Source organism: Micromys minutus, assembly GCF_963924665.1.
Source record: "Micromys minutus genome assembly, chromosome: 9".
NCBI classification, from domain to species: Eukaryota; Metazoa; Chordata; class Mammalia; order Rodentia; family Muridae; genus Micromys; species Micromys minutus.
In genome coordinates this window covers 63806622-63816975 of record NC_137978.1, presented here as the reverse complement: position 1 = coordinate 63816975, position 10354 = coordinate 63806622, and the positions used below count along the sequence as shown (strand labels likewise).

Here is a 10354-nt window from a genome sequence, read left to right as displayed (position 1 = left end):
TTTTTTTTTAACTATGTGTATGTATGAGGGATGTACAGGTGTATGTGTCATGTATGAGAGATGAATACAGGTAACCCTGGCAGTTGTGATGGGTCCAGTGTGGGTGCTGGGAACGGGACTGGGGTCCTCTGGGAAAGCAGACTACGTTTTTTTCACTGTGGAGCAGTCTCCCCTGCCTTCAGCGTTCACTTCTTTGTTGGAACATGTACAGAGATTAGTGAAAGACATCTTCACACACTGAGCAACCCCACACCCCAATTTGGAGTTATTTCCTTAGAATAGATTCTCAGAAATAAGATTACTAGGTCAAAAGATGTAGATATTTTTACGGCTTTTAATATATACCATGAAATTGCTTTTTGAAAGGGTTATTCTAATTTACAACGCTACTAGCTTTTCCAGGGGCAGGTTTCAGCTCCCAAATCGTCAACACAAGTGCTATTAAGAATGCTAATCGATAAAATACTGTACCCTAGTTGTTAAAATTTCACCTTTTTTTGAGGCTCATAAAATTAAAGTTTGTTGAAGAATGAGTATACAATACAAAACATTCTTTTGGGACATCTTTATTTTTGGAACAACCTTAGCAATTCTCAACGGTGAACACCATAAAAAAGAACACACGTGGTTAGGATTGGCACAGAGTGGCTTTGACGATCAATCCTAACGCCAAAACACTCGATCGACTTTTCAGTGTTTCTGCTAGCAGCAAACGGAGAGGGAAAAAAATGTTCAGGAATCAGTGCAAGTTTACAGAGAGGATCAGGAGCTCAGCTGCTTTTCAATAAACTGCGTTCTCGTTCCCTCCCTCCCGCGTCTCTTCGGTGCACCTGCAGAATCCCGGCACGATGTCATCCCTCCCTCTCTCCTTTTATCTGTCCATGTGCGGAATTCCTGCACTCTGTCCTTTTCCTCCCTCCTTCCACCCTTTGCTCTTCCTCCCTTTTCTGTTCTGGCCACGTGCAGAGCCCCTGATTTCTTTCGAGAAGGCGCAGTACTTTGCAGCTCTCCTGGCCGGGGCTTGTGTCTGCCGGGCGTGCGAATCCCTCCGGCGTGGAGCTGAGCGGAGCTGCAGCCCGAACGCGACCGAAGCGCCGGGAGCCCGGGAGGGACTGGCTAGGCTAGCCGAGGTCGAGCGTTCCGAGCCCTAGATCCGCGGCAGCAGCCTGGGACAGGCACCTATGACTCATCGGCTCCGCCGGTCACATGGGCAACGTGACCAAAATAAAGTTTCAGTATTTTAAGCCGCTAGAAAAGGGGACAGAGGAGCGCAAGGCGGGCGGGAGCGTAGGGCGGCCGCGGGGACGCTGCGCCGGCCGAGAGGGCGGGGCTCAGGGGCCAGGAAGGGGCGGGATTTGCCTGAGAGGCGTGGTCTGCCGGGAGGTGCGCCCCTCCCCCGTGGCGGGCAGCGACGCCCGGACTCCCGGCTAAAGGGTTCGGGAACACCGAGAACCGGCACGCCTCGGTGCCTTACATATCCGACCGCCAGGGCCGTCCCCCGCTAGCGCCGCAGGCTGCGGGATCCCGGAGATCCCAGCGTGTCCTCCGAAGACACTGGGACCCCCACGCGCCAGCAGCGGCTTCCCCGGGAACGTCCTTCAGCTCCGGGAGCACGCGGGAAAAGCCCCAGCACACCAATGAGCGAGCGCCTTCCTCATGACGGTCACGCTGGGGGGGCGGGGCTTCTCACAGCCGTTCCCAAGTTCCGGGAACCCCCTTTGATTGGTCTGGACGGCTTGGGAAACTCTGTAGTGACGTCCAATCAAAACACCACGTCTCGGCCTCGAGGAAATATTCCGTGTCAGCCTCATCCTGATTGGGCTGTCCTTTCGACCTCTGGCCACTAGGAAGCTTTGTTTAGGTCTAGAGGGCGGGTTTTCCTGAGAGTGGGTGGGGAGGGGGCGTTGATTCCAGGCCAATCACTTTAGTCGGTGCGGTGGTGATCAGCCAATGGACTGGGTGGATAGGACGCTCCTCCCGGAGAGTAGTGAGACCCCTGGTGCAGCCCGATTGGCTGCGGGAGCCGTGACTGACAGACGCACTACCCAGTGGACGCTGTGCGTGGGCCGCGGGGCGGGGCCAGGGCGGGTGCGCGGCGGCGGCGGGGTGGCTGGGCCGGCGGCGGCGGCGGTACGAGGCGCGCGCTCGGGGTCCCGGTCGCGAGGAGGAGGAGGATGTGGCGCGCGGAGGGGAAATGGCTGCCGAAAACAAGCCGGAAGGTGAGAGCCGGAGCGCGAGGGCCCGGGGCTGTCAGGGTGGCGGCGACACGGCGAGCCCGGGGCCGCGCCGGACATCCCGGGCATCGGCGGCGCGGGGAGCGAGCGCGGGGGCGCGGCGGGCGCGGGGAGGGCGCCGGCGGGGTGGGGGGGGGCGGAGCGCGGCCGAGTCCTGAGGTGACTCGCGGGCCGGCGGAGCGCGGCGCCCCGCACCCAGCCCCGGGGGCGGCAGGCCGGGGCGGGGGGCGCGCGGGGCGGGGGCCGGGCCCAGCGAGGAGGAGGAGAAGCCGCGACGCCTCCCGCACCCGGCCCGGGGCATCCCCGCCGTGCCGGTCGGGATGTCAGGGGGCCGCCGGGCGGAAAGTTTCCCGGGCCGCGGGGGCTCCGGGGCACCGGTGCCGGCGGCCGTAGCAGCGTCAGGGCCGGACGTTCCCCTCCACAGCCCCCTCGGGCCGCGCGGCGCCTCCTAGCGCCGGCGTGGGGGTGTCCCCGCGCGGGTCCCCGCCAGGGGGCCCCCCTCGTGCCGAGCGCCCCTCGGCCGAGGCCCCGGGCGACCCCTCCCCCAGCAGGGCCGGGGGGCCTCGCGTGGCCTCCCCGCCCCTCACAGCATGCTCTTCCACTCTTGCCCTTGTACCCTCACTACGGGGAGGGTGGGGTCTCCACACTGCCTTGCCCTTTACCTTCCGTGACCCCGATCCTCGCCGAGCACTGAGGGTTCCGTGTTAGCCTGTCCCCTTTTTGAGGGGATTCTCGTGGGGCCGGCGGAACCTCTGCACGCTGGGTTTATCCTTTTTTTGCCAGGACAAGGGGACTCCTCCGGCTACCCAGGTTCTTCCTTCTTTGCTCGCCCAGTGGCTTGTGGGGCCCTGTGCAGCTCTGAAGTCATTTCTAAATAGGCAGGCAGACACTTCTTCCAGATCTGTACTCTTTCCGTACACTTTCCTGGGTTAGGGTGAGCTCATTTCCTGAACACCCTTCGAGTTGCCCTCTTTCTTGTTGGGAAAACCGGACGCTCCAATGCTCCTCTTCCTAGCTGTCTGCCTCTCTCCTTGGAGTTCCCTGTCTGGGCCAGGGTGGGCGCCCCAGTAAGATGTAGGGCAGGCAGGACTTTCGATGTGCCTACCACTTGAGTGAAAAGGGACCTCAGGAATTACTTCTTTCTTGCAGGAAAGGAAGGATCTATTGCTTCCCGTTTACTTCTGAATCTTAGGGGGCACCCTTCACCAATTAACACGATCCCACTGGGAAAAAGGTCTTGTGCCCTTGAATTTGGTGTTCTGATTCCTGTCTTCTGAGCAGAAAGAACCAGACTTTATGAGTCCCACTCTCAAGAAGTCTTTGAATCTTTCTTGGAAATAAACTTCCTTTTTTTTTTTTTTTTTTTTTGTTGAGAGAACTCAGATTCTCCTTATGTCTCCTGTTTCCCAGTCAGCCGTAGTTAGTGAGCCTGTTACCTTGACTTTTTCTAATTTTCTCAAATCGTATTCATGTTGGCTGGGTAAGGAGAAGCCATATGCCTTTCTATCCAGAATAGGGAGCGTAGACACCCTTGTCGCCCACATGCCATTTGAAAAGAGGTAGCTTGTGTGCTTCTTGTTGTACCAGAACCTTCCTTTGGCCCTGGTATGTCTCTAGTGGGATCAAAACATTTCTTTGGATCTTGTACCTTTCAGGCAAAGGGGAAGTTTCTCTCTCTCTCTTTTTTTTTTTTTTTTTTTTTGGGCTGTTCTGCTTCTCTTTGGCATCACGGAAATTGAGATGCTCGACAATTGTTGACACACACAGACTACTTTCTGCATACATGTAATGACATCCTATACATGCAGAGGGAGTTAGGAGGGTCAAGTGACAGCTCCGTGCTCAGAGTATGTGGGGACTGTGTACATGCAACAATGTGCGTATGTATACATGCTTATCTAGGATACTGGTGGCTTCAGGATTAGAAGAAACCAAGGTGTCGTTGTGAAAAGCAGTTTCTCACTACTCTTTCATTTGTCATTTGTATTGTACTGAATAAGCAGAAAGCCTCGTGTTCACCACATCTCCCATGTGTGGAGTGCTTGCTGATGAATGCCCAGACTTTTCCATTTGGAATCTAGGGACAGTATTCTCAGCTTGATTCTGTAGGGAGTGAAAGTTCTTATCTTGATTTTTTTTTTCCCCCTGCAGTGTAGGAGAAAGCGATTTCCTGTGTTTTGGGGAAGTGATAGGAAATGGAGAAGCTGCTTCTCCCTGATAGAGCTCGGAGCTAGCTCCTGGCCTCACTCAGCCAGTGAAGTGAGAGACACTGTGAAATTAGAATCGGGTACCTTTGGAAAAGTGCTTGCCACTTCCTGGGGAGGTAGCTGGATTTCCGAGTGGTTTCTCTGGGGCTGGTGTGTGCTGAGAGCCTGCAGCTCTGGCCCTGCTCAGGTGTTCTCCCTGTCCAGCGCTCTCCCTCAGCAGTGCAGCCTTACTTTTTGACTGGCCGTCCGGCTTCGTGTTGTGTGTTCTTGTTCCCGTTCTACTGAAGTCCTTTTCCTAGCAGGGGGGTCCTCCACCTTGCTTTCCGAAGTAAGGAGATGTCTCAGTTGGCTCTGGCTTTGCTTTTCAACATGGTCCCCACCGTCAGAAAGTAAAGCTTTTGGTCTGATTTCTCTGAGTGTCTTCCATTTTTAGGCCGTTTAAAATCCTGTCTGTTGTCAGTTTAAGGGGGTTGTTTGTTTTTAGGGGTGTTAGTGAGCCTTGGAAAAAGGAAGAGTTGGTTACCTGCTGTGTTTGTCCTTGTAGGCCTGGGAGGGTCTTCTTGTTCTTGGTGATGGCTCCTGTGTGCCTGGCCCCTTGAAGGCCCGCTGCACCTCCAGAGCTGCACTGCCTGCCTAAAGCTTGCGCTGATGGTGTGGCTGGATTCTGCCGAGGTTTTCTCTTGCAGTTAGTCAGGTTACCCTGCTTCTCTTAATTACCTTGCCCCACTCCCCATCTTTCTGTTCAAACATTACTTCCTCTTCTATCTCTTACTTCCCAGCATTTGGGAAAAGCCAGATGACCTTTTTCTCTAGTTTCTTTGAAGACCTGACTTACCCGATCTCTGGGAAGTGTTGGGTTTCTCTGTCTTACCCCGCAGTGGGTTCTGCATGCTGACATGTGCACAGCACCCTCTCCTCAAGGTCAGACTGCTTCAGCTCTCCCTGTTCAGGAGTAACATCACTCTTCACTGCGCTCGGAGAAGAGTTTGTCCTACTCAGCCATGCTTTCATCCTTCATGTTTTATCAACACTTTCAATATCTTGTCTTTTTGAGACAGGGTTGTGTTTTGCAACTTAGGCTAGCTTAGAGTTTGTTATATAGAACAACTTGGCCTTAAATTTAAGGATCAGTCCTCCTGCCTCAGCCTTCTGAATGCTGGAGTCGTGTGTGTGTGTGTGTGTGTGTGTGTGTGTGTGTGTGTGCGCTCACCATGCCCATCTTATCCACATTTTCTGCTTTCTTGGGTTTTCAGGCTCTGGTTGTTTTAATTTCCCCTAAAATGCCCACTCCAGAGTGAGGAAGTAGTTTACCTTTGAGTTTACTGTTAGTCCATCTGTAGGTGGGATTTGGATTTGGATCTTTTTGATCTTGAGATAGTCACACTGGGGCGCATTCCCTACACCCTGTTAATTACTCTGGGCCATTCCTGTGTCCCCTTTATTGCAGTGTGAAGAACACTCCCTTTCACACTGTGGGGACATCAGTAGAAGAGGGGCTCGTGTTCTCCTGCACTTGTGCCCGTAGAGTCTGGTGTATTTCAGTCTCTGCTGTTCTGAGGAGAAGTCCTCGTGGTGTCTGCTCCGCTCTTCACTCTGGAGCCTTCCTGGGTGTCTGCTGTGAGCAGGGATTTGTGGAGATTCAGTGACTTTGCCTGACACCATGCTGGATCATGTTAGCCTTTTTTATGAATGACATTTCAGTCTCTCTGTGCTTGGCTTTAATAAAGTCTTAAGAACTTTTTCTGAATTTTGAGTTTTTTTGGATGGTAATCTTAAAAAAATTATACTTGAGTAGTGCGCTATCCTGTGGAGCCTTTTCCTTCCTCCCTGGAGGTGTAGGGTGAAGAGGGAGGAGGGTGTACTGGGAGGGGCATTTAGCAGCTTTCTCCTCACCACCACACTGTGGGCTTGTGTATGTTTGTGTGCACAAACAAGAAAGTAGACTTCACTCTTAGTCTGACTGTCTAGTTGTAACTTTGAGTTCATTTAGATATGTGGTTGATTGGGATGATAAGTAGACGTGAGAACAGCAGCATTACACAGCGGGAAACACGCAGTGTCAGATCCCTTTTTACATAAGTGTGTTAGAAAACATGCTTGTCTTTCCTGTGGTTCACGTTCTCGGGGATTAAGCAGTGAAGGAGCTGCCACTCTTGCTGTTCAGTTATCTAAATCTAATGCCTAAGTGTGGCCACTACTCCAAGGCCAGAGCCTGACACAGTCACTAGCTAATCATGTGTCCCTCAATTCTTTATGCTGCTCAGTAGCACCAGCATTAATACATTTCTTTTCCTTTTTGATAAAGCCTGACTCTTTTTCAGTACAGGTGAGACCTACATCAGGATGTTGATGTTGATCAAAGTCAATCTGAAATGTACTCTTCCTCTTCCTCTCTGGAGTCAAGTTTTCTCTCCACAGGGACTGGTAGAAAGAAGCCTGTTCTGTAGCCTTCACTGGCGTGGAAACCTTTAGTCGGGGGATGGCTCTATTCTTTGTCCTGATGGTTTGTTTTGCTGCAGCAGGTAATAATGTGTCTTTTGCATTTCAGTTGTGTGGGTCATCTGTAATACTATGTATCTTAGGGAATCATTCTACTTTATTGTTCTGAGTAACTCAGGTTCTACCTCCTTTTCCCTTCTCTACCTGTTAGGTGGCTTGGGCCCTAAGTCCCAGCAAGGGGACAGTGGTATTTATGATTGGAGTCCTAGTGAAGCACTATCCTTCAGGTTTCAGAGCCTCCCCTTGTAGGATTTTGGGGATTTGTTTTTGCTGCATTTCTCTGGCTTCTTTCTTTCTCTCTGGTTTAATTGCAGTACAGTTCTTCAGGTACAGTCAACAATCCTCACCCTGTGCTGTGGTGCAGGCTGATGTATGTAGTGAGGGTAGAGGTGTTCTGGTTCTGATTCTTTGTCCACCTTGCTTTAGGAAGGGGTGTCTACATGCCCTTCCCCTCACCCTTCCCTCCTTCCCTCCCTCCCTCCCTTCCTCTCTCTATACCTCTCTCCCTCCTTCCCTTCTTCCCTCCCTCCCTTTTACTCAGGTTTAGGGACAAAACTGCTCAGACATAGTCACATCTTTCTTTTAATGTCATCATGGGTGTAGCACTCAATTGTCTTGTGATTGTCAGCATTGTCATTAGAGTGTCGTGCACTCTCCATTTTGAATGTTGGCCTTCAGTGTGTTCAGTGTGTTCAGACACTATTTCCAGGTTTTCTTTCTCTGACTAGAACATCATAGCATGCAGAATGTCATGGTCTCCTGTAAAAACTGGCAGTGTGTCTTGAACATTTAAAAAATCTCATTATTTTTGACTTAAAAAGAAATACTATGCACTCCAGTACAGAGAGGCCCAGCCAGTCACCTCAATCCCACTTTACACACACACACACACACACACACACACACACACACACACACACTCTTTCTCTCTCTCTCTTACTCAGGAGGAATGCCTAACAGTGTAAGATGGAAGGACGGAGGTAGCTTTTGTTCATCTGGCTCTTAGGTGTTCATTCCAGTGGTCTCATTTTTTGATATGGTTGCGTATTTTCTCCTTTAGCCAGGCTTTTCAGGCCGTGAAACATCCCTTCCTGAAATTGTTAGCAGAGGGTGACTTTGAGGGAGAGGTGTTGGCCTGGACTGTCTTCTTCCTCTGCTTTCTGCAGGGTATCTGTGCACACACAGTACCGTGCCTTGAAAGACATGCCAAGTGTGGCAGTACTTGGAGACAAAGTAAGTGGCATTAGGTTTTATTTCCTCATGCCAACCAAAGCACCTCTTTAGCCTTCCCTTCCCCAAGTCCAGAAACAGTAAATGTAGCAAAATAATCTCAAACAAGGCAGGCCATTCTGAAGGCTAGTTCTGATGACTCTTGCTGTGAGTTTAGTCACTAGCGTGGGCTGGGGCACTATTGGTACCTTTGGGGACGTATTCTAAGTGTCATTTTTGCATCTTTCATGGGAGTATCTCTTCCACTTTTCCTTATTGGTCACCACAAGGTAACACCTGCCAAGCTGCTTATTTTTGTCTCTTTATTCGTTCCTAACAGTTTGAAGGGGACATTGGCAGTGGTGACTTACTGTGTCCTCTCGTGAGTTCTGCGTGCTTGGGAATTGTGTGTGACTTCCGTGAAGGTGCCGGCCATCAGGACTCTTTGCCCACGTCACTGGACACTGTTGTTGAGCCTGGTCTGTAGTGATGGAGAAACCAGGAACATCATCCTGTTTAATTTTTGTAGTGAGATTTGTTTATGGACGATGGCAGAGCTATGTGCAGGATGCTTCCAGAGGCACTTTCTCTTTTTATCACTATCTTTGTCCCTCCATGTTTTTCTGTTTATTTTTATTTTTTTATTTTTATTTTTATTTTTTACAGCATCTCATGTAGTCTAGGTTGGCCATGCATACATTGTGTAATGAGGATGACCTTGAGCTTCTGTGCCAGCCAAGTTCTGGGATTACAGACATGCCTCTGTTTTGGTTTGGAGGTGCTCATTCTACTGAACCCCTCCCCCACACTCCTTGTTTCTAGTTTTGAAAAATGTGTTTTCTTTCGTTGGGGTTGCTTGAGACTGCCAAGAATTATTTCTGAAGGCATGTGAGTAAAATCAGGAATCTCTGCCTTTGTAAATTTAGACTTGGTTTTAGTCAGTTTCTGAAGAGTCTGTCCCCTCTTGGTTTTTGGAAATGACAAGAGAGTCTTAGGAACTAGGAGACCATTGGAAGCACAGAGCAGCTAGAGTGATGTAATCGGCCATCAGTGATCACAGCCTGATGGTGGTGAGTGCCCGTGCAACAGAGGAGTGCCCGAATGCCTGACTCGCTTTTCACTACAAAGTTGTTGATAGCCTTGGTGATCTTAAAATTTGTTTCCTTCTTTTCTTTTAGAAAGTACTTGAGATAAGATAGTTTTTAGTGAAGAAAATGTAAAGTTTGGTGGAAGTTTAATAGAATGGAACATTTCAAAACTAGATTCAAGATAAGAATTTTTATTATGAATCCACAAGGGGGTAGTGGTGTTCCATCAAAGGTGCCTGTGGAAGTCTAGGTGATCACCAGCATTCCAGATCTGTAGATAAAACTGGCATGTTTGCATTTTAACTTAATAAGATCTCCTTTTCAAAATGTTTATTGGCAGAATTGTTTATTGTTTAAGTTAAAAAAAAATCCATTTTGGTGAATGGCCATTTTAAGCTGTGCAGATGGTTATTTGTACCATGACACAAATAGTGAGTCTGTGCTGTGGTCCTGTGCTGGAGAGGCCACGAGGGCGCTGAGACCGTTGATGTCTCCACGATGTAATCATTTTAACACTAGAGATACAGAACTAGCAGCCTGAGTGTCTTGAATAGAAGGAGTTTAAAACTTGTGTCTAAACTTTATTAGGTTTCAGTTCTGCCAAGGATGAAAGAGGTGAGCTCTCTTCGCTGCTTTAGCAGCTCTGAATGAATCAGAACTTGTGATGATAATCTGCATTGTTACATAAAAGCATCCTTTTCCTAATATAAAAATCCAAATTGTTCTGGAGGCCTGTGAGTCGTACCTGCTTTGTTTAGAATTACATACGATCAGTGTAGTGTGTCTTGTCGTTGTCCTGTGTATTTATTGGCCACATCGTGAGAGAACATTTTTTTCATTTTCTTTTGTAAGATTTATTTTATGTGAATACACTGTAAGTCTACAGACATGCCAGAAGAGGGCACCAGATCCCATTATAGATGGTTGTGAGCCACCATGTGGTTGCTGGGGGTTGAATTCAGGACCTCTGGAAGAACAGTCAAGGCTCTTAACTGCTGAGCCATCTCTCCTAACGTGAGATAAAGTTTTTTTTTTTAAACAATTTGTCTGTTTTGTGTGACTGTGTGTGAGCTGCCTGATTGTGGGTGCTGGGAGCCCAACTCTGGTCCTCTGCAAG

General features: G+C 49.7%; 1 protein-coding gene across 11 annotated transcripts in view; it reads left to right on the top strand.

Annotated features, from left to right (window-relative positions):
- The first annotated feature begins 2106 nt into the window (after positions 1 to 2106).
- The window catches only part of CAMTA1 (calmodulin binding transcription activator 1), a 773163-nt gene continuing 764915 nt past the window's right edge, over positions 2107 to 10354 (top strand). For all 11 annotated transcript variants that reach the window (XR_013975130.1, XR_013975131.1, XM_080921358.1 and 8 more), the window contains exon 1: positions 2107 to 2219. Coding sequence is in view for 9 of the 11 variants with exons in the window: in XM_080921358.1 (XP_080777484.1) it covers positions 2175 to 2219 (45 nt within the window). In the remaining 2 variants the exon portion in view is untranslated. The remainder of the gene's footprint in view (positions 2220 to 10354) is intronic.